General features: G+C 45.9%; 1 protein-coding gene across 2 annotated transcripts; it reads right to left on the bottom strand.

Moving 5' to 3' along the window:
* Positions 1-1514: 1514 nt before the first annotated feature.
* ANXA7 (annexin A7) lies at positions 1515-24529 on the bottom strand. 2 transcript variants are annotated; one of them, XM_049789162.1, is made up of 14 exons: positions 24405-24529; positions 17946-18001; positions 15791-15980; positions 14715-14810; positions 13741-13805; positions 13204-13269; positions 9183-9285; positions 8895-8989; positions 7869-7982; positions 7488-7658; positions 4224-4394; positions 4063-4138; positions 2695-2807; positions 1515-1936 (listed from the first exon to the last, which is right to left on the bottom strand). In XM_049789162.1, exons 2-14 carry the CDS (start codon positions 17997-17999, stop codon positions 1814-1816), a joined length of 1437 nt encoding a protein of 478 aa, XP_049645119.1. In that variant the 5' UTR covers positions 18000-18001; positions 24405-24529; the 3' UTR covers positions 1515-1813. The 2 variants fall into 2 exon arrangements, with proteins under 2 accessions (XP_049645119.1, XP_049645120.1); XM_049789163.1 differs by lacking the exon at positions 13204-13269.

Raw genomic sequence — 24529 nt, 5'->3', positions numbered from 1 at the left:
AATGATCCCTCAATTCAGAGCCTGGACTAAGGCATGAGGGCCAGGGGGTGTGGCTAGAAAAAGAAAAAAGATGGAATAAACACTATTTAATGAGGTCAGGCACAAAGGGGTGACTTGTTTGAGGATTTTATTTATGTTGCAAAAAAGGAAGCAGCAGGCAGACCTACTTTTGCTTATGCTAAGACAACTAAAAATAAGACAACTGGGGCCGGAGAGATAGCATGAAGGTAGAGCGTTTGCCTTGCATACAGGACGGTGGTTCGAATCCCGGCATCCCATATGCCCCCCCCCCCCAGCCTGCCAGGAGCGATTTCTGAGAGTAGAGCCAGGAGGAACCTCTGAGCGCTGGTGGGTGTGACTCCCCCCCAAAAAGACAACTAAGATAGTGTGCTAACACATTAAATATTAAATTAATTAATATTGAAATAAATATATTTAATAAACAAATTAATATTAAAATATTAAAATAGTGTGCTATCAACACCAACCCAACTGGTTTCCACCACTCAGAAATGGAGACTTAGTTGGCATGCAAGTTTCTGGTCAGCACTAATTTCTTCTGTTTTCTAAGGAAAGATGAGATAATCTGCCATTCCTATAGCTACAATAATAAGCCTGTAACACTTTCCACTCTTGCCATCTTTTTTTTTTTTTTTTTTTTTTGGTTTTTGGGTCACACCCAGCAGCACTCAGGGGTTACTCCTGGCTCCATGCTCAGAAATCGCTTCTGGCACGCTTGTGGGACCATATGGGATGCTGGGATTCGAACCACAGACCTTCTGCATGAAAGGCAAACACCTTACCTCCATGCTATCTCTCTGCCCTCTCTTGCCATCTTCTTGTCTAGAACAACTTATCTATGTCTCCGGCCCCAATACTGATTTTTTTGGTTTTTTGGGCCACACCCGGCGGTGCTCAGGGGTTCCTCCTGGCTGTCTGCTCAGAAATAGCTCCTGGCAGGCACGGGGGACCATATGGGACACCGGGATTCGAACCAACCACCTTAGATCCTGGATCGGCTGCTTGCAAGGCAAACACCACTGTGTTATCTCTCCGGGCCCAATACTGATGTTTTTAAAATTTGAATTTTTGCTAAAAACTCTTATCTTCCAAAGTTCTTGATCATTAGGACTATTACAGTTGGTAGTAAGTCAAAACCATATATATTACTTACTTTCATGCAGAAGGATGGTGGTTCGAATCCCGGCATCCCATATGGTCCCCTGAGCCTGCCAGGGGCAATTGATTTCTGAGCATAGAACAGGAGTAACCCCTGAGCGCTGCCAGGTGTGACACCCCCCCCCCCAAAAAAAAACATGAGTATTGGGGCTGGAGCAATAATACAGCAGGTAGGCCATTTGCTTTGTACACAGCCAATCCGGGCTGGATCCCCAGCATTCCATATGTTCCCCTGAGTACCTCCAGAAATAATTCCTGAGTGCAGAGCCATGAATAATCCCTGAACATAGCTGGGTATGGCACAGTTCCAAAAAATTCACTGCTATCACACAGAATTAGAGTGTTGTATCTTTATTCAATTTCATGTCTTGATTAGAATAAGAACAATGAGAATTATGCTCGACAAACATTATGTTATTACTACATGGCTGTGCTATGGCTTTCCATTGTAGAAAAAAACGAAAACATTGAGATTAAGGCACTATCCACATGTGCAAATATGTCAGGTACAGAATCCTGACAAATATCCAGTTCTTAGTCAAAAGCTCTTCCGGTAAGGTGATGGTTGATGATGATGCTGCATGCGGATAAATCACTGCTCGGAGAGTGAAGCACATCATGGAAGAAATCCCTCCTACTGGCCGACAATGGCCAGTAGCAGCTTCCGGTAATCTCCACTGGTGTCGCCTGCGATCATGGTGCTGAGGCTCTTCTGGTACATCTGGCTGAATACCTGCTTGATCTGCACAAGATCGATCTGCAGGCCAAAGGCATTTTTGATGTTAGTAAAGAAAAAACCACAACTGCTAAAATGTTGCCCCCTTTCTTGAATTATAATTATTATGATTAAACTGCTATCCACTTAACTATCTTTCTGAAGTTGTTTTTAATCAAGGACTAATAGAAATCTATTAATATTAAAGTAAGCAATGTACCCTTTCCTCCCTCCGTCCCTCCCTCCCTCCCTCCCTCCCTCCCTCCCTCCCTCCTTCCTTCCTTCCTTCCTTCCTTCCTTCCTTCCTTCCTTCCTTCCTTCCTTCCTTCCTTCCTTCCTCCTTCCTTCTAAAAAAATATTTCACATGATAGGGAAGTTTGTTAGTCTGGGTAAATTCGGCACCCTTCTTTATTACCACAATTCCGAGGAAGAAAAAGCTGCTCTTTAATCCTGACTAACTCTAGTTGCTCTTGATCAAACATTTGTGTGTGTGTGTGTGTGTGTGTGTGTGTGTGTGTGTGTGTGTGTGTGTGTGTGAAGCAAGATAAGTTTTATTGAAAAAAATTTAAAACAAAACAAGTAAGCAATGTAGTTTGATAAATCAATATCTAACTCCCTTTTTAACTATAAGGACTACTAAACAATTTTCTATGTGGACACAATGCTCAATTGTGTATCTAAAAATATCTATTAGAATTAGTCTGTAATAACGTTGAAGCATTGGTGTCACTTGAGCCCCTAAGCTAAGCAGCAACTCCAGCCTTGGACACTGCTGGGTGGTGCTGGGAAGCCTCACTCACCTCACTCCGGGTGACCACGATCCTGACCAGAGTGGAGTCATCGGTGCCAGCGCCCTTCATGGAGTGGTAAAGCCTCTCAGCGAAGAAGGCTGAGCGATTCAGAGCACTCTGCACTGCAAGAGACATGGTCACTCTCGCACCAGCTAAGCCTGCCACAACTTTTTAAGTCATTCTCAGGCAGCAAACAGGACGAGAAAATGCTCTCTCTCAGCAGAGAGCCTGAAAGAATGGTCTTGCTTATAGGTGGGGAATAAAGAAACAGTGACGGAAAAACTAATGCCCAGTGGAAACAAAGATCAGGAGGTGCTCAGGAGGAGACTTGCTGCCTGGGATTGCTGGGGGACAGGACAGACTTGGGGTGGGGGGTTTAAGCAAGAGGAGGAGATGTGGAAGGTGGGAAAGCACCAGGTAGTGTGGGCCATGGAAAAAAAAAACTAAAGAAGGAAGAGACAACAATGCCTCTTTTAGCAACAGGGGGAGGCCCCTGGGGACACAGGAAAGGGAAGGGGACCCTGTGAAGGGATCTGTGTTGAACACTGTATGTCTGGAACCCAGTCAGGAAGAGCATTGTCATCTCTTGATGATGGTGAAACTATGGTAGCACTCAGTTTCTTGGGATTTTAAAAGAGATTAATCAATTGCATATTCTTTGGAGGGGATGATTTTGGGGCCACACCTGGTGGTGTTCAGGGATATTCCTGGCTCTGTGCTTGGACTTGCTCCCTGTGGGACTCAGAAGATAAAGTGGTACCTGAGAGTAAAGACAGGTGTTGTCTGTGCAAAACACACACTCTGTCCTCTGAATTATGACTCCAGCTTGACAATTCCTGAGGATTATCCATCTTTAAGAAGGACAGAGAGGGCTAGAGCAATAGCACAGCAGGGAGGACATTTGCTTTGCACGTGGCCAACCCAGGTTTGATCTCTAGCATCCTCTGAGTTGATTAGGATTGATTCCTGAGTTCAGATCCAGGAGTAACCCCTGAGCACCACCAGGTGTGGCCCAAAAGTCAAAAAAAAAAAGGGGCCGGGAAGGCGGTGCTAGAGATAAGGTGTCTGCCTTGTAAGCGCTACCAAGGAACGGACGGCGGTTCGATCCCCCAGCGTCCCATATGGTCCCCCCAAGCCAGGGGCGATTTCTGAGCACATAGCCAGGAGTAACCCCTGAGCGTCAAACGGGTGTGGCCCAAAAACCAAAAAAAAAAAAAAAAAAACCAAAAAAAAAAACCCCAAAACAAAACAGGTCTCTTCCTGTGTATATTCAAAGGAGGCTGTATTGTTATTATCTAAGATGTATAAAATGGGATCAAATATTTAAAACCGCAATTGTTTACAAACCAAACAAAGCAAAACACAAAAGTATCTTACGGATGGCTTTCAGGCCATTTTCCACATTTCCAGAAAACTCTCGACCAATACTGCTTAGCAAGTCACGATTAGCCATCTGTGAACAAACAGGAACAGTAGTTAGAACATTATCCTACCCTAGAACAGAGGCCAAATAGTCTCAGGAAAAAATAAACCATCACCCTTTGATAGGCCTCCATGGTCGCCTTCAGTTGAGGGAAGCTCCTTGTGGCCAGAACCATGTTAAAGCAAGATTCGTCTGTCCCGAGTCTGCCCTCCCCAGCTTGATACAGACGCTGTGCATCGTCCTGAGCCATCTGATAGTTCACGGTCTGGTTCTCGTCACGATTTCCCTGCAAAAGAGGAAGGGAGGAATGAAAAGAAGAGTGGAAAGTCCCATGAAAGTTCCCAGATGGGAGCATTGGCTTTGTACGTGGTTGACTGGTGTTTGATCCCCAGCATGCCATAATTCCCCAAGCTAGACATGAGCAATTCCCTTTTTTTTTTTTTTGGGGGGGTGTCACACCCGACAGTGCTCAGGGGTTACTACTGGCTCTACGCTCAGAAATCGCTCCTGGCAGGCTCAGGAGACCATATGGGATGCCGGGATTCGAACCACCGACCTTCTGCATGAAAGGCAAACAACTTACCTCCATGCCATCTCTCTGGCCCCAACAAGCAATTTTTTTTTTTCTTTTTGGTTTTTGGGCCACACCCGACGGTGCTCAGGGGTTACTCCTGGCTGTCTGCTCAGAAATAGCTCCTGGCAGGCACGGAGGACCATATGGGACAGCAGGATTTGAACCAACCACCTTAGGTCCTGGATCGGCTGCTTGCAAGGCAAACGCCGCTGTGCCCTCTGGGCCCTCAACAAGCAATTCTTGAGTGTAGAGCCAGGAGTAGCCCCTGAGCACCTCTAGGTGTGGCCCCCAAATTAAAACCAAACAAACAAAACAAAACAAAACAAAACAAAACAAAAACACAATCCAGTACCACTGTCCTTGAAGCCATTTCTCACTATCTAGGAGTGATCCTTTCACCTGTGAAATGGGTTGTTCTGGATTTCTGCAGTCAGATTCTTACACAATCTTTCCCCCTTGCTTTCCCTTTGTTGCTATGATCACTCATTTCTGTGGTGCCCAGTGCTCACACACTTGGTCGTGTGGGTTATCCACTTGCTTGGTGACATTTGCTCACACTCAGGTGCAATGTGTCAGAGATCCCAAACCCACTGTCATAATATAGGAGCTTCCAATGCTAGGGCCGGGGTGATAGCACAGTGGGAAGGACATTTGCCTTGCACATAGCCAGAGGAATTCAATCCTCAGCATCCCATATGGTACCGCCTGAGTACTGCCAGGAGTGATCTCTGAGTGCAGCGTCAGGCTCCCTGAGCACTGCTGGTTGTGGCCTCAAACAACAACAATAAATATGATGATGACATCAGGCCAATGTCAATATTATACCCAGGCAGAATCCATACCCAGCACTCAAAACCTTGACATTCTGCAGCATTAAACCTCTTTTTCACTTGTTTTCTTTCTTTGGTTTAAGTCAGGCCCACTTGTGTCTGCAGCTACTCTTAACTCATGCTTGAGAGCCCCTGTGGTGTCAGGATTTGAACCCCGGCTACCTGCATGCGAAGCAGTTACTCTAGCCTCTCAGCCAGTTGTTTAGGGGTCATTCCTGAAATAATGCTCAAGCTCTAAAGACTTCACTCTGGTTCCATTTTTTAAAAAATTTTTTTTTGGTTTTTTGGTCACACCCAGCAGTACTCAGGGTTCCTCCTGGCTCTATGCTCAGAAATCGCTCCTGGCAGGCTTGGGGGAACCATATGGGATGCCAGGATTCAAACCACCATCCTTCTGCATGTAAGGCAAATGCCCTGCCTCCATACTATCTCTCTGGCTCCTCTGGTTCCATTTTATCTTCCATTATTATCTTTATATATAGCTATATAAACAAACAAGCATGTACATAATTGTTTGTTTAATATTTGGGCCACTTCTGGCTCTGCGATGAAAACTCCTTCCTGGCAGGCTCAGGAGATGCTGGAGATCAAACTTGGGTCAGCTGTGTGAATGACAAACACCCACCCTGCTGTGTTATCGTTCCGCCCTCTCTTCTTATTCTTTATATATATTTACTGGAGGATGAGGAGTTTGGGGGCCTCCAGAATTGTAGAGTGATGTTGGTGAACATTTTGTACCATGACCAATCTGGGGCCAGCCATATACAAGACAAGCTCCTTCATTCCTGTACTACCTCCCTGGTCCCTCTTTCCTCTCTGAATACAAACACGCCCCCTTACCCTGTTGCTTTGCTGTAAGTAAATAGCTCCTCACACCCATTCACTTTCTTTTTCCCTCTCACCAACCACTCATGTTAGCACATTATCTTTGGCAATGATCGCTCTTTGTCCTGAAAAGCCTCTCTTCTTCCATTTTCAGAGGCCTCAGAACACTCCAACTGTGCACAGTTCTGGACAGCCAGAATTCCTATTCTAGTGCTGCTTCTCCTGACCAGGTGGGGATCCCAAGTCAGTTGGTGCTAATCACACTATTCCAGGGACTCATGGGCTAGTTGCTGCCTTTCTTGCTCCTTCACACAATCCTCAGGGCCTGTACCATCTCCACTATGACTCATGGCAGCTTTGGCAGTACCATTTAAGGACATGTTTATCCCTGTCCTAAGAACAAGAGCCTCGTGTAACTTCCTTCCACCCTCTTTCACTCCCTCCCCCTCCCTCCCCCCTTCTTTCTTTCTTTCATATGAGCTGAAAGGGGCCATTTTCCTTCTTAAGTCTTCTGTTTTGTTTGTGCCTCCCTGGCATGGATGGGGAACACCCAGGCTACAGACAGGATTGCTATGATGGTGCCAGGGTCAAAACTAGAGCCCCAACCATGCCAGGCATATGCTCAAGCCCTGTGACTTGTCTCCTAACCAAAGAGGTTCACTTCTGTTCTTCCTGGGTTTTCCTTTTGTTGTTGTTGTTTGGTTTTGGTTTTGGTTTTTGGGCCACACCTGGTGGCACTCAGAAGTTACTTCTAGCTCTGCACTCAGAAATCTGGCTGGGTTTGGTCGTGTGCAAGGCAAATGCCTTACCATTTTGCCCTCTTTTCTTTTTTTACACCATCACCCAGCACTGCTCAGGGGACCATGTGTAGTAGCAGGGATAGAACCTGAACAGGCCTTATATAAGACAGGTGGAGGAAGCCCTATCCTCTCTCTCTGATTCAAAAATGTTCATTTTTGATCCTTACAAATCCATATGTGCAGAAATCCATCTCCATAGCAATTACACAAACTTTTTTCTGGCTCCTTTTGATGATGGGGAACATTCAAAGGGGGTAAATATTAAAAGGGATTAAAATTTCTCACTGACAATGGGGAAGGGGAATAAGGAGGTTTCTCCACCAACACATGAATGTTCATGCTTCGCTCACCTGACACATGGACACAAGTAAACGTTCAAAGTGTCCTGATGTATCGGCCCTAATATCCTTCTCCAGGTCCCGGCCAAACTCTGACTGGTAACATTGGACAATCTCACGGATTTCCTGATTTGTTCTTGTGCACAAGATCTCAATCAATACTCGTTCCTGAGTGCCCGCTCCCTAGATAAAGAGAAAAACAAAAGCTGAAACAAACATGAAATCTAACGGTGGCAGTAAAGAATTCTTGGGCCTCCAGACTTGAAAAGCTCTCCATTTTCAGATTGTATGACAACAGATCGAATTGGTCCTGTAAATTCAGAACTGCCATCATTTATGGCATTTCACATTGGAAAAAAGAATAAAGTCGTTAGAGGAAATGAAATATCGTACCTTCATTGCATTCCGTAAACTCCACGCATCGTAATAGGTCAGTGGCATGAACAGAGCCAGGATCAATTCTTCCATATTTCCGCTTAACTCTGATTTGAGATCTTTGATTAAATCCTATTAATTCAAAAGAAACACTTTGTGTACTCCCCAAAAGTTTTCTCTTAAATTGTTATTTCAGTCATACAATGTCCAACACCCTTCGCCACTGCACATTCCCACCACCAATGTTCCTAGTTTCTCTAGGGTAGCTGTCCCACCCTCCCCCATGCCTGTCTCTAAGGCTGGCATTTTATTTCCTTCTTTTTTCCCCTCTCTTTTCTCTCTCTCTCTCTCTCTCTCTCTCTCTCTCTCTCTCTCTCTCTCTCTCTCTCTCTCTCTCTCTCCTTTTTTAATACTGTGGTTTCCACTGTTGCTAATGAAGGGGTATCATGCATATCACTTTATTCCCCTTTCAGCATCCAGTTTTTGTCCAGAGTAATCAGTTCCAACTATCATAGTCATAATTGACTGACCATTCACTACCCTAACTGCATTCACCACTTTTGGTGGCAATTTGCTTATATTTTTAAAAGAAAGACACATAAGAAAATGGAATGAAAGTGTTCCATAAAATTCAAGTTTAAATCCAACTTGAATATACTAAGAAATAAGTAAACACGTACATTGAACACTACTTATACTCAAGCAAATAGGTTTTATTCATTCTATCAGTAAATATTTTTTTCTACCCACACTTAGTAGTGCTCAAGGCTTACTCCTAGCTCTGGGCTTAGGGATCATTATTGAAGGACTGGGGAAACATATGAGGTGCAGGGGATTGAACCTAGGTTTGCTGCGTAAATTTTCCAATTCAGAGCCCTAAACATTGGAAAAGTTTTTAAGTGGATTAACTGTGAAGGTGAAATTTCTGGAGGCTCTGAAATCTGTGGGTCTCTCCTTTGGAAGAAAAAGACTGCATCCATCTTGCCCTGAATTCTGGGTTTACCGACTACTGTCCTATAGAAGAAAAGGAGACAACCAAGTTACCTTGCCATACATGGTCTTAAAAGCAGCTTTGATCTTCTGCCTTTGGTCATTGGAACGGGTAGACACAATGTCCACAATGGCCTGTTCATCAGTCCCTGCAATGAACCAGAAGGAAAAACTGAGGAATGTGTCCAAGTGGATTAGCAGATGCCCAGATAAGGCCACCAGCAGTGAAGGCAGATGCGTAGAAGCAGCTGCAGAAGTGGGTTGTGCCAGATGAAACTGACTTCCACTCTGGGCGCCTTCACTCAAACATCTTATAAAGAGGACCAGAGCCTGTGTCCTTACCAAATCCCTTCATAGCTTTTCGAAGAACCTCAGCATCCCTCATGGCATCAAAGTTGGCTGCAGGTCGGATGGTTCCTTGAGTGCCCTGAGTCAATGTGGCAGGCTAAGAGCAAGAGGGAAAAAAATCCAAGTCAGCTATGAAGGTACTGTATTTTCCAGCATATAAGATGACTGAGGGGCCGGTGAGGTGGCGCTAGAGGTAAGGTGTCTGCCTTGCAAGCGCTAGCCAAGGAACGGACCGCAGTTCGATCCCCCGGCATCCCATATGGTCCCCCCAAGCCAGGTGCAATTTCTGAGCGCATAGCCAGGAGTAACCCCTGAGCATCAAACGGGTGTGGCCCAAAAAACACACACACACAAAAAAAGATGACTGAGTGTATAAGACGACCCCCCTACTTTTCTGGTTAAATATAGGGTTTGGGCTATATTCACCATGTAAGACTACCTCTCTTTTAACTCACATCAAATGGAAATTTAAAATATAAGAGAAAAAGAGTAGGACCCTCAAAGGTTAACAATATATGTTTAATAAAGCTAGACTTTGGGGCGCCAACAATCATTTTACATTTGTCATTTTGTAGTGAATGACTGTGATTTTTTTTAATTGTGATCTACATTGAGAGCAGGGAGAGGGGACTCCTCCAAGAGCAGCTGGCTGGGGTGCAGTGATTAAAAGGACAGCTAAAGGGAGACAGTGACTCCTCTGTGTCCAATAAAAGCTGAACAGAGAACTGAGCACCAGAAAGCCGCACACCAGGCGCCTGGATGAGATGTGATGCTCAGTAACTCAGCTCCTTTGTGTGCCCTGAAAGATGAATCAGGACAAGCAGAGGACTGAGCACCGGAAAGCTGCATACCAGTGATGATACCCAGCGGCTGGGTGGTATGCAGCACTCCATAACTCAGCTCCTCTGTGTGCCCTGAAAGATTAATCAGGACAGGCCGAGGACTGAGTGATGACACCTGGCAGCTGGATGGGATGCAGCGGTAAGAGGTGGGGTGGATCACTCGTCCCTGAAGCTGGAGTGAGTTTCAGCATGCCACATACTGGCGTATAACACGATCCCCAACTTTTAAGAAGTTTTTCATGGGTTAAAAAGTCATCTATATGCCGTAAAATATGGTAATAATTTTATATATATATTAGTTTGTATATATACCTCAATATATTTATATACCTCAATCCAATCATGGTGCACATCTAAAATGAATACAGAGACCAGAGCAATAGCACAGCGGTAGGGCATTTGCCTTGCAAGCAGCTGACCCAGGACAGACTGGGTTCTATCCCTGGTGTCCCATATGGTCCCCCAAGCAAGGAGCCATTTCTGAGTGCATAGCCAGGAGTAATCCCTGAGTGTCACTGAGTGTGGCCCAAAAAACAAAATAAAATAAAACAAAATGAATACAGTGCTCACTATCTTAATAACCCTGAAAAAGTAAAATAAAAGTGTTTTTCTTTTTTTATGGGATGGGGGGCATACCAAGTGGTGCTCAGGACTTACTCCTGGCTCTACACTCAGAAATCACTCCTGGATGAGGCCAGAGAGCGCAGCGGAGGGCATTTGCCTTGCATGCGGCTGCCCCAGGACAGACCTCGGTTCAATCCTCAGAGTCCCATATGGTCCCCCAAGCCAGGAGCCATTTCTGAGCACATAGCCAGGAGTAACCCCTGAGCGTCACTGGGTATGGCAAAGAAAGGAAAGAAAGAAAGAAAGAAAGAAAGAAAGAAAGAAAGAAAGAAAGAAAGAAAGAAAGAAAGAAAGAAAGAAAGAAGAAGAAAGAAAGAAAAGAAAGAAAGAAAGAAAGAAAGAAAGAGAGAAAAGAAAGAAAGAAAGGAGGGAGGGAGGGAGGGAGGGAGGGAGGGAGGGAGGGAGGGAGGGAGGGAGGGAGGGAGGGAGGGAAGGAAAGAAGAAAGAAAGAAGAAAGAAAAAGAAGAAAGAAAGAAAGAAAGAAAAGAAAGAAAGAAAAAAGAAAGAAAGAAAGAAAGAAAGAAAAGAAAGAAAGAAAAGAAAGAAAGAAAGAAAGAAGAAAGAAAGAAAGAAAGAAGAAAGAAAGGAGGGAGGGAGGGAGGGAGAGAGGGAGAGAGAGAAAGAGAGAGAGAGAGAAAAAAAAAAAAAAAAGAAAGAAAGAAAGAAGAAAGAAAAAGAAGAAGAAAGAAAAAAAAAGAAGAAAGAAAGAAAAGAAAGAAAGAAAGAAAGAAAAAAGAAAAGAAAGAAAGAAAGAAAGAAGAAAGAAAGAAAGAAAGAAAGAAAGAAAGAAAGAAAGAAAGAAAGAAAGAAAGAAAGAAAGAAAGAAAGAAAGAAAGAAAGAAAGAAAGAAAGAAAGAAAGAAATCACTCCTAGCAAGGTAAAGGAACCATACGGGATGCAGGGAATCGAACTCAGGTTGGCTATGTGCAAAGCAAATGCCTTCCCTGCTGTGCTATCACTCCTACTCTGGCCCCAATGTTTAACTTATTAATGAAAGAATTATCCAATAAAAAGATAATAAAATTCCTGGGCCAGATAAATAGTTTGGTGCACATATACTATATTCAGGATCCCTGACCCTAGCACCAAGCCAGGGAAGTCCCTAAGCACCATCAGGTGTGGTCCCCCAGCACTCCAAGACAATCCTAATCAGAATTCTCTGATGACAACTTAAGGTTCCTCAGTTATTATTCTTAGGGAGAAGAACCATGTTTGGTTTTAGGCAGAAAAGATCTCTCCTTCCTGCCAACAGAACCATGCTCTCAGGAGACAAGGAAGGTGAGTTTCTAAAATAACTCTCATTCTTCCTAAGTCGTGGATTCTTGGTTCCTGAGCACTGCTAGGAGTCATCCCTGAAAACAGAGCCAGAAATCAACCCTGAGCACAGACAGAGCCATGAGTCAGCCCTCAGTACCAAGCCAGGAGTCAGTCCTGAGCACAGTCAGGTATGGCCCCAAAAAACAAAATTAGCCAAAATCTCTAAGGGATGGCTAACCTAGGACAGGCCACGGTTCGATCCCCCAGCGTCCCATATGGTTCCCCAAGCCAGGAGCGATTTCTGAGTGCATAACTAGGAATAACCCTGAGCATCACAGGCTGAGGCCCCAAATCCAAAACAAAACAAAATCTCTAAGGGAAATTTCTCAGCATACACTCAGAGGGGGCCAGAGCAGTGTCACAAGCAGTAGGGTGTTTGCCTTGCACACGCTAACCTAGAACAGAATACACGGTTTGATCCCCGGTGCCTCATATGGTCCTCCATGCCAGGAGCAATTTCTGAGCGCATAGACAGGAGTAACCTCTGAGTGTCACCGGGTGTGGGCCAAAGACCAAAAACGAAACAAAAAAAAAGCATACACTCAGTGGACAAGGTGCCTGTTCTTAAGACTGACACCAGTTGGATCCCCTGAACCCCCATCGGGAGTGATCCATCACCCCCTAGAGCCAGGAGTAAGTCCTGAGCACAGCTGGGTGTGGCCCCCAAACAAAACAAAGACTAAAACAATATTAAAGTAAAGAAGAAAGAGGTCAGAGGATCTCAGAGATGTGAGGCCCTGGATTTGATCCCTGGCATGAAAAGAAATTAAATTAACAATAATATAGAACAAGGCACTATATTGAAATGGAGCAAAGGTTTGATCCACAGGAAAATGCCTAAAACACATTTGTTTTGAGGCTGGAGTGGTGGTGCAAGCGGTAGAGCATTTGCCTTGTACACGCTAACCTAGGATGGACCATGGTTCGATCCCCCAGTGTTCCATATGGTCCGCCAAGCCAGGAGCGATTTCTAAGTGCATAGCCAGGAGTAACCCCTGATTATCACTGGGTGTGGCCCAAAAAGCAACAAAACAAAACAAAGCACATTAATTTTTTCACACAAGGAATTAGTCAGAAAGAAACGAGCTGACATGACTCAATGAGCATATTTATAGCTCTGCCAACTGAGACAGGGCCGGGAAGAGAAGGTGCCACAGTTGAGCACTTGAGGAGGTGGAGTGAAAAAACATAGAAGCCACGCAGAGGAGCAAGCCTGGGAAACCTTTACTCACTTCACTGCTACAGTCCAGAGAGGCAGAAGGAAAAGCAGGATAGGAAGGAAAGACTTCAGGATCAGTCTGGAAGAAGAGGGAGAGTCGTGAAGGGAAACAAGAGCACCCTACATGGAGAAGGCAAAGTACCCACCACTGGCCCGAGCACAGAGGAGAGAGGACTGGCCTTGCATATGACCGACCTCGGTTCAACCTTGGGCATTTCATAGGGTCCCCTGAGCACTGCCAGGAATGATACCTGAGTGCAGGGCCAGGTGTAAGCACTAAACTCCTCTGGGTGTGGTCTCAAAATAACAAAAAAACAAAACAAAACAAAACAATCACTTGGCCTCCCACATTCAGTTACAGCTGTCTGCAAGGAGGAAGTGAAGAAACGCATACCAGGGCCATGACCCAAGGAAGCCTCAGGAAAGAGCTGGACTGGCCGGAAGTGGTGAGGACTCTGATCTTGGTGACAGCAGTGACAACCCCTCCCCACTCCCCAGGAACTGCTGATGGCAGTAGCCCGTGATCTAGACAAAAGTGGGAACAAAGTACCTGGGTTGGGAAAGGAGTTTGTCCTCCAGGGAACTGAGAAGGCATCTGTCCTCCAGGGAAGCCACCTAGGTGTTAAAAAATATAAATACGTCAGAGATCAGAGCAAGAGTGCCAATCTGGGTTGGATCCCCAGCACCCCATGTGGTCCCCCAAGCCCTGACAGAAATGAGTCCTGAGCACAGAGCCAAGAGCAAGCAGCTCTGCGTGTAGCCCCCAAACAACAAATTAGTTGAATATTTTGTTTGTTTTTTGGTTTTTTGGGCCACACCCGTTTGATGCTCAGGGTTCACTCCTGGCTAAGCGCTCAGAAATTGCCCCTGGCTTGGGGGGAATCATATGGGACGCCGGAGGATCAAACTGCGGTCCTTCCTTGGCTAGCGCTTGCAAGGCAGACACCTTTCCTGTAGCACCACCTCACCGGCCCCAAATTAGTTGAATTTTTAAAAATACAAGAACAGGTGTGATGTGATTAACATTCTACAACAGCATAATTATGAGTAACTGAGGGGTTGATCCCCCAGCAGTGCTGGACCTCACCAGAACTACTTCATGATGTTGAGGACAGACTTATTTATTATTATTATTATTATTTTGGTTTTTGGGCCACACCCGGCTGTGCTCAGGGATTACTCCTGGGTATCTGCTCAGAAATAGCATGCATGGGGGACCATATGGGACGCCGGGATTCGAACCAACCACCTTAGGTCCTGGATCGGCTGCTTGCAAGGCAAACGCCGCTGTGCTATCTTTCAGGCCCTCAGATTGATTTATTTTTAAATTGAAATAATGAGTCTTTCTCTGTCCCTCTTAAACTTTTCCATGAAATTAATGCACTTGTTGAAAACTATTTTTAGAATTAGTTTAAGAAGCGTTTCCTGAAGATGATCAGAGGCAAAAGTCAAACTCCTTGCAAAGGAAACCAGGAAATTCGTAATAACATGTGACCCTTCTTCCCTGGTACGGGGGAGACATACCAGGCAGGGGCACCTGAGCTGGGCCACCGTAAGACTGTGCCGGTGGCTGCGGGTAGCCAGGAAAACCCATACTTCCTGGAGCTCCAAATCCTTGGCCTGGAGGAAAGAGAGGAAGTATTAATGCAGAGACAGAAAAAAGTTTTACTTCCAGAAAAAAAGAAAAACGAGGCAGAAAGACAGTAAGGGCTTTGCCTTGCACGAGGCTGACCTCAGTTTGATTTCATGGTTATTCCATTCATATATTCAAATATGAATATTCATATATGTATTCGTATATTCCATTCATATGGTCCCCCAGGCTGTGATCCCTGAACATAGGACAGTAGTGATGCCTGAGCATACGTGGCCCTCAAACAAAAGGTCATTAAGAAGTCAAACAAATACACACGTATTTCCTTTACTTCATACTTCTTTCCTTACTGGCAATCCAGAAGAACTATTTTTAACCTTGTTTGTTTTTTTTGGGAGGGCCACACCCAGTGGTGCTCAGAGCTTGCTCCTAGCTCTGCAGGAATCACCCCTGTTGGTGCTCAAAGTACCCTATGGGACGGCGGGGATCGAACCTGGGTCAGCTGTATGCAAGGCAAATTCCCTTCTCGTTGTGCTATCGCTCCAGCCCCAACTTCCAGCTTTTTGAAAGCTTTGAATAAAACTACTCTAAATGACTACAGTCATGCGGCAGAAGGACCTTAATCAGTTCTGACAATGTCAAATACCATATTTTTTGTACCATAGGATGCACGACCCCCACCCAAAAGTGTGTCTTATGGAGCGAATGCCGCCTGGAGCTGAAGCCTGAGTGCAGGGGAGGAGAGCATCTAAAAACTATGGTTGTCTTATGGTCAGGTGTGTCTTATAGAGCAGAAAAATATGGTAATCAAGTTCCCCACATTTTCCAGATTCCATGTTCCCTGAAAACCATCATCCCTTATCTGGCAAGCTAGGTCTTTACTGCCCATGGGGACAAACAGCCCAAGAGCCACTCAGAGAAAATGAAAAAGGAAGAGATGAGATGAAGGGGCTTAGGGGAAAGTGCTAGGGAGACCCCCATTAGTGGCCCAGGACCAAGAACTCACCTCCTGGGTAGGCGGGAGCGCCCCCTGGCGGCGGCGCACCGGGGTAGCTTCCGGGGGCGGGATACCCTCCTGGGCCAGCAGGGTAGCCACTGGTCGGTGCAGGAGGGTAGGCGCCGCCTCCCATGGGGGGGAAGCCACTGGGATAGGGATATTGACCCGGAGGGGGATAAGTGGACTCCTGACCTGCAGGCTGAAAAAAAAAAGGCACATGTTCAAATCCAGGTGACAAAAAGCTGAGAGAAAAGGAACATATTGAGATCTAAGGCCTGGAGAAGTAATACAGAGGAGAGAGGGGTTGACTTCAATGGGGTCCATCCTGGCTCCATTTCCAGCAGCCCAGATGGTCCCTGATTTCCACCAGAAGTGATCCCTGAACCTGGGGTAAGCCCTGAGCACCACTGGGTGGGTGTGACTTAAAAAACAAAACCCAACAAATAAATAAATAAATAAATAAATAAGGATCCCTTTGGAAGTCTTTTTTTTTTGGGGGGCCACACCCATTTGACGCTCAGGGATTACTCCTGGCTATGCGCTCAGAAATCGCCCGTGGCTTGGGGGGACCATATGGGACACCAGGGGATCGAACCTCGGTCCGTCCTATGCTAGTGCTTGCAAGGCAGACACCTTACCTTTAGCGCCACCTTCCCAGCCCCTGGAAGTCTTTTTTATTTGTTTTGCTTCTGTTTTTTTTTTTTGTTTGTTTGTTTGTTTGTTTTTTGGCTACACCAGAGCTTACTCCTGGCTCTGTGCTCAGGGATCACTCTTGGCAGGCACAGGAAGCCTATGAGATCAAACATGGGTCGGCTATTTGCAAGGCACACTCCCTACCCACTGCACTATATCTCTGGTCCCCTGGAAGTCTTGGCACCTTCTACTCTACTAGTACTGCAGACATTTGTCAGGACACCTATTTGTCAGACTCAGTTCAGTTTCACTCTGTCATCAGTCTGTTTATTGCTCACATTTCTGAGTACTCAGAAATAGGAGAGAGCTCCTCCACCGTCAATAAGAACAATTCGTGACTCTTGCAACAAACCTGGGCTGTTGCCTAAGAAAAAATAAAAGCAGCCTGAGTAAGAGCCATGGGTGTGGCCAAAGAAAGTTTGAGGACAAGAGATAGTGTCAAGATGACTAAAGTTCTCCTTCCCTAGCCTACAAAGCAAGATCTGACTATGACCCACCATCCAATGACATGAATAGAAGCAATGTCCAGCATATCCTGTCTTTAACCCTCCTGTCTCATGTGCTATGGCCCCCTCCTCTCTCTTTTCTCTGCTGGTTGAAGCAAAGGGCCAGGGGAGGACTCTAAAGTGCTTCTGAGATGGCAAAGCCAGAACCGGTGAAGAACCTGAGGACCTGAAAGATGGCAAGGAACTAAAGTTCTTTCTATCACCCACAATTCCCACCAACTTCCAGAAAACTGAAGGAAGTAAGAAATGAGTTTTGAACGTTGATCAATTTTTTTCAGTGCCAAGGTTCAAACCCAGGAGCTTGTCCATGACAGCCAAGACTCTACCACTCAGTCGCCTGCCCAATCCAAGTTTGAGGCAGGAAGCCTGTCAGATGCTGAACTGGCCAACGCTGATTAAATAAATGCTGTCAAAGTCCGGGACAGGTGAAGGGGTCAGCAGTACTTGCTCACTATTCACATCTCTCATGATATAGAGTCACTTCGGGGCTGGAGCCATAGGCAGTGGGGAGGATGATTGCCTTGCTGACTCAGGGTTCAATCTCCAGGACCTCTATAGGGTCCCCCCACCAAGGACTGCCAGGAGTGATCCCTGAGCACAGAGCCAGAAATAACCCCTGAGCACTGCCTGGTGTGAGTCAAAACCAAAACCAAACAAAAGAAAATGGGGGCAACTTTACACAAAATCCGTATTTCTGACTTTATCTAGCACTGCCAGGTCAGTCTTTCTGCCAGGTCAGATGGAGCAAAAGTAGAGTGGCCTTAAGCCTTCAAGAAGTATTAACAGGAGCACTCAGGGTCTCTCTCAGACTCCTTCACTCTTGGACTCCACCCAGCAGCCTTGGCCCCCTGAGCTTCGAAGCTTGGCACGAGCACATCTTGTTGTAGGCTCTGCTAAGGGCTTGAATACATGGATGTATCATTCCAGGGACAGGATTCTCGGGTTTTAGCAGCCCGTGTACTTACCGGGTATCCAGGGAAGGGCGGGTAGCCAGCAGGGGGGTAGCCTGGGTAGGACATTTCTGTAATGACAGGAAACAAACCCAGAACCCTCTGTTAAGGGTTTTTCTAAAATAGAGTATTTCAGAGTTGTTTTTCAAAACAAGCTTTCTTGTTTTTCTGTTTTTTGTTTTTGGGTCACACCCAGCAGTGCTCAGGGGCTACTCCTGGTTCTGAGCTCAGAAATGGCTCCTGGCAGGCTCAGAGGACCATATGGGATGCCAGAATTCGAACCACTATCCTTCTGCGTGTAAGGCAAACGCCCTACCTCCATGCTATCTCTCCGGCCCCAAAACAGGCTTTCTGAAGGCTGGGGAGATTAACAAACACAGCAGGTGGGGTGCTTGCCTTGCAGTCGACCCAGGTTCAGTTTCAATCCCTGGTACTCCCCTGAGCCCACCTAGGAGTGATCCCTGAGCACAGCAGGGTGTGAACCCCCAAACTATATTACATTGTTGTTGGTTTTTTTTTTTTTTTTTGGTAGACAGGGCTACTGTGCTCTGTATTGACTTCCGGGGATTCTCAGGGACCCACAGGTGATTATACCAGTCTACCACACATCTGGCAAGTGCCTTACTTCCTGTTTTCTCTCTCCAGTCTCCAAATATACCTTCTTTTAAGAGTCTGGCTGGCTTTCAAATACAGGTATAAGAGATACAACAAAAATCTATAAAATGCTTTCTTTCATCACTGTTTCAATAAGATTGCAATGTGCCAGCTTAATTCTTGTGACACAAGATTTTGTCACTTCTGAATATCATTATACTATGATATTCAGAAAAATATCGACTATTTTTACAGCAATTATTTTTTTCATTCCAATCTGTTTTATAAGTAGGCTCTTAAATTCTATCTCTCTGGCCCCAAATTTTGTCATTTTAAATCAATATATATTTCAATATATTAGTATATCTCTAAAAATATAAGGGCTTATAACATAAAAATATAAGGGCTTTAAAAATTAATAGATAAGGGCCAGAGCAATAGCAGAATAGGTAGGGCAACTGCCTTGCATGTGACTGACCTAGATTTGATGAGCCTGCCAGGAATAATCTCTGAACACAGATCCAGAAGTAACCTCCCAAAAATTAATAGTGGCCGAATTGTGGCCAGAGACCTAGTACATTGGGTAGGGCACTGGCCTTGCATGCAGCCAACCTGGGTTTGATCTCTAGTATCCCATACGGTTGCTGGCACCTGCCAGAAGTGATTCCTGAGTACAGAGCCAGGGGTAGCCCCTGACCATCACTGGGTGTGGTCTGCCCTCAAACCCCCACATTTCTGTGGTTCTACCTAATATAAAGTAAGTCTACTATATACTTTTATGCTTATTTTAATAGTTATCAAGTCATGGTTAATCTAGATCATTCACACCTGAACCATTACTTTTCCCTAGGTTATCCTAAATCCCTATGCATCCCAGGTTTTCACTGCACATAGCTCATCCGGGTCTGATCCCTGGGTGCCTATGGTTCCCTGAGTCCTGCCAGGAGTGATTCCTGAACTCAGAGCCAGGACTAACTGCTAAGCACAGCTGGGTTTTGCCCAACAAACAAAAAAATCATCTGTGAGTAGATATATTCGACAAATATACTTGTATCACATTTACAATAATTTCCTTAGCATCAACTACAAAATGCTACACAAGATGGAAGAGGAAATAGGTCAATAGGTCAGCATGAATGTAAGGTATTAGAAATAGGAACACTGCTAGGAAGTGAAGAACAATGCCACATACAAGTCCTAAGGTGGAGCATAATAATAACACAATAAATAATACACAAAAGGAGAAGGGACAGGTTGAGAGATGTCAGTTTGATAGCCTTCAGGATTGCTATGGAATTAAATATTCATCAGTCCCTGTGAGAACACTATTAATGTCCCAGGATATGCCAACAGCACCCACCACCGCTACTTCAGTTACCTCCTGCCTCCCAGTGATTAGTAACCCAATATTTTTCTTCCTTTGAAATGACTCTTCTGATCTTATGTCTATTTTCATGACAATTTCTTTGGAGAAAGCTTTCATCACTGGGTGCCTCTTCTACTCCAGTTACTTCTCCTCTTACCCCCATTATTATACTGTCCCCTCCCAATTTCCTGGGGAACTTCCCAGATGAGCTTTCCTGCAAGGCTGCTCTTGCTTTTTTATTTTTCAAATACAAGCTCCTCAGTGAACACTGTTGGAGGAGCAAATAAAATTTCCTTGGCCAAATATCCCTCCTTAGAACTGGCTCCAATTTATTTCCTACTAACACCAAAGGCTAATGTAAAACCTCTCCCTCTTGAATCATTCCCAGAATTCTTTGCTGTTACTCCCATGAACTGATTAAGCCTATGAATCCAAGCCCACTCAATGACCTGACTTTGCCAGCTTCTGTCTTTTCTCTCCCTTCTTTGGATAATGAATTAGATTAAAAAAAAAAAAGCAATTCTTAAACTTTAATATGCTTGGGGCTGGAGAGATAGCATGGAGGTAAGGCATTTGCCTTGCATACAGAAGGTTGTTAGTTCGAATCCCGGCATCCCACATGGTCCCCCGAACCTGCCAGGAACGATTTCTGAGTATAGAGCCAGAAATAACCCCTGAGCACTGCCGGGTGTAATCCAAAAACCAAAAAAAGAAAAAAAAAAGACTTTAATATGCTTATGTATCACCTAGGGATCTTTTTTTTTTTTTTTTTTTTTGTGGTTTTTGGGTCACACCCGGCAGTGCTCAGGGGCCACTCCTGGCTCCATGCTCAGAAATTGCTCCCGGCAGGCACGGGGGACCATATGGGACGCCGGGATTCGAACCGATGACCTTCTGCATGAAAGGCAAACGCCTTATCTCCATGCTATCTCTCCGGCCCCTACCTAGGGATCTTTTATAATAGATTTTTTAGGGGCAGTGGTGTGTTTAAGGGGGAGAGCTAAGGACTAGACTTCATAACTAATATGGAAAAAAGTAAATCAGTCATTCTGAGATGGGGCTTGAGAATTTGCATTTCTAAGCTTCCAGGTAATGCTAATGTTGCTGAAACCAACATAGGTTGGTAGGTTTGTTTGGGGCCATACACAGTGATGCTCAGGGCTTACTTTGCTTTGCACCCAGGATCACTCCTGAAAGTGCTCGGGGGATCACATGGCATTCCAGGGACAGAACCCAGGCTGGCTGTGTGTAAGGCAAGCACTTTAACTCTTGTACTATATCTCCAGCCCTGATCACATTTTTTTGTTCTGGAATGTTGTGGCATTTCTGGACAGATAATACAGTGGGTAGGGCAGTTGGTGAAATGAAAGAAAACAAATTTCTACCTCCCCAGCACTATAGAGACCCCTATACACTACCTGAATTGGAAGATGATTTTTTTCTTTTTTGGGGGGGGCGTGGGGAGGTCATATCCATCACAGTGCTCAAGGCTTAATCCTGACTCTATGTTCAGGGATCACTCCTGGCAGGCTGGAGGAACCATATGGGATGCTGGGGATTGAACCCAGGTTCAAGGCAAGCAAGCACCCACCCTACCCTGCTAACCATCACTCCCGGGGTGGGGCTATTTTATTTTTACCAATATCAACTCTGTTGTCTTAAAGTGGCAGACCCATACTTGGGTTTGGTAATGGTGCCACAGGCAATTTCTGGTTGCATTCCAACCAGGGGCATGTGAGCACAATGAAAACATGGGTATGCACTCAATCGGTCTTACATGACTCCCCTAGTACATCTGATGTGAACACCAAGACAATCATGACCAGTGAGTCCCACAAACTGAAGGTAGCCTCCAGGAAGCACCCAGAAGTCTAGAGAGGGAGCATGTGACTTCTGATCATTGCAACAGAATCAAGAGAAAGGGGGAAAGAGACTGGGTGGGATCGACTGAGTCACAGCTCAGCTGTGAACAAGATAAAAAGTAAACTGGTCTGGTCAGTTCTCAAGGGGCCAGGTGGAGGCAGATCAGTGAGGATGGAGAAACAGCAATAAATCCATTGCCTTGTTTCTTTTTCTCTGGGCCTCCTTGGTATAGGGCTTCAAAGAGGACTCAGGATCAGGAAAGACAGATGGACCAAAAAGAGAGAGGTCACTCTCAAAAGAAAGTGAAAAATAAAACCCTGGAAATTCTTTACAAAAGAAATTAATAAATGGAAAGGCAAGGGGCTGGGGAGATAGTATAGTGGGCAAGAGAGAGTACAATGGGCAGGGAGCTTGCCTTGCATGTGGCTGACCTGAGTTTGATCCTCAACACTTCATATGAGCCCTGGAGTAAGGATAATTAACTGTATGATGTTCTTTATAGTACATCACATATGTACTTTTTATTTATATGTGAAACCTTTTCTAAGTCATTTTGGAGGACTACACCTGGCAGCACTCAGGAGTTACTTCTGACTCTGCACTTAGGAATTACTCCTGGTGGGCTTGAGGAACTATATATATGGGATGTCAGGGTTTGAACCTATAGCCTTTCGTGTTCTGTACTATTGCTCCGGCCCCTCTAAGTCGCTTTTTGTCTGGGGGGGACACACCTGGCAGTGCTCAAGGGTTACTCTGTGCTCAGAAATTACTCCTGGCATCTCGGGGGACCATATGGGATACCGGGAATCGAAACCCAGTCCATCCTGGGTCAGCCGCATGCAAGGCAAATGCCCTACCATTGTGCTATTGCTCTGGCCCCTCTAAATCATTTTTTACTGTGAAAAATGAAAGATGAGGACATGCATAGATAACTCACAATTGTATATGCAAAATACACATTGATTTGCTTCTAGATAGAGACTATCCCTTAAAATATCCCTAAAAAAGGGGCTGGAGCGGTGGCACAAGTGGTAGGGTGTTTGCCTTGCACTTGCTAACCTAGGACAGACGTCCTAGGCTTCTCAAGCCAGGAGTGATTTCTGAGTGCATAGCCAGGAGTAACCCCTGACTGTCACCGGGTATTGCCCAAAATCCAAATAAATTCCTAAAAAAAGTAGACTATAAAGGTTACGGCCCTCAGACAAGGGTTTTAACCCCTACACCATATAATATATGGTCCCTCCTACAACCAGGGATCATTCCTGATCACAGAGACCAAAATAGCACTCATCCACCAACACTTCTGGGTGTGGCTTGAAAACAAAACAGAAAAAGAAAGAATACGGTGGTGAGAAAAGTAAAGGGAGATTTACTATTCAAAATATTTCTAGCCACTTTTGGAACTGTGCATGCATCAGCTACTTAATATATTAAAAAATATATTTTGAGGGGTTGAAATCATCGGATAGTCAGTAGGAAATTTGCCTTGCACGACAGACCAGAATTCAATCCTTGACATCCCATATAGTCCCCAAGCACCACCAGGTCCTTGAATGTAGAACCAGGAGTAAACCTTGAGCACTGCTGGGTGTGCCTCCCCCTTTTTAAAAAAACAAACAAAACAGAGATTATTTTGGGGGGAAAAAGCCATTCAACCCCAGTGTTACTCACAGAATGACTCAACTATGCCCAAGCAATAACACTTTATCCTGGGAAACCAGAGCTTTACTTTTTTTCATTTGCTTGTTTGTTTGGGATCACCACAGCTGGTGGTGCTCAGGTCTCACTCCTGGTGGGGGGATCGGAGAACCACACACAGGAGGTGCTGAGGCTCCCACCAGGGTGGGCTGCATGCCAGGCAGGGCCCTTAACTCCAGGACTATCTTCCTACCCAACTTTTCTTCTGCAATGTCGCTACAGGAGCAACTTTCCAAGGATCAGAAAATCACTCTGCGTTCTCCCAGGCGCTACACCCAGTGACTCAGCTCCTGAGAGGGTGGGTGTCACCCAGAGTCTCCAGAATGGCAGGACGCCAGAGGAACGCAGGAACGGAGATAAAACAGAAAAGGTTGATCAAGATTCCCAGAATGGGGGCCTCAGGCGCCCTGAAACGTGCCCTTGGCTTGGGGAGCCCCAGCCCATGGGGGAACCCAGAGCAGCTTCAAAGGGTCCCTTGCTATAGGGCGCTGCAAAGTCCTTCCCGATTCGCCATCCTCATGGACTTGAACCCTGGACGTGCAAAAGCCCTAGGACATTCGGATGGTCCCTGGGCAACCCAGATCGGGGTTGGGGGTGCCTAGGGCTCAGCTAGGGCGCTGTTTCCCGCAATCAGCGAACCAGGCGCCTTGGGAAACGCAACGGCCTTGGATTCATTGCGCCCGCGGGGGGACCCCAAGAACAGTGTCCAAGTTCACCCCAAATTCGCTGCGTCACTTGCGCGTCTCTGCGGACCGAGCCCCAGGGGCTGCCTTGGGGTGGCCTGGGGGGGGTGTGTGACGCCCTCAACCCAGCCTGGATGGCGGGATCGCTCCCCCCAGACCCGCAGGACCTTCCCTCCAAACTCCCCTCTAAGCTCCGCCGCGATCGCAGCCGAACCCCGCGCTGGGGGGACCGAGGGGGCGCGGGCGGAGATCGGGGGGGACGCTCCTCACCTGACCCCGGAGAGCAGCGTCACTGCCCGGCCCGGACGCCCGCAAGATGGAGCGGAGGGGCGGGCCGGCCGGGGCGGGGCGCCAGGGCCGCCGCCCGGGCCCGTTAGGGGCGCGCCTGGGAACGC

This window comes from Suncus etruscus, chromosome 15 (genome assembly GCF_024139225.1).
Source record: "Suncus etruscus isolate mSunEtr1 chromosome 15, mSunEtr1.pri.cur, whole genome shotgun sequence".
Lineage (NCBI taxonomy): Eukaryota > Metazoa > Chordata > Mammalia > Eulipotyphla > Soricidae > Suncus > Suncus etruscus.
Note: the sequence above shows the minus strand (reverse complement) of the source record. Positions and strands in the feature narration are given on the sequence as shown.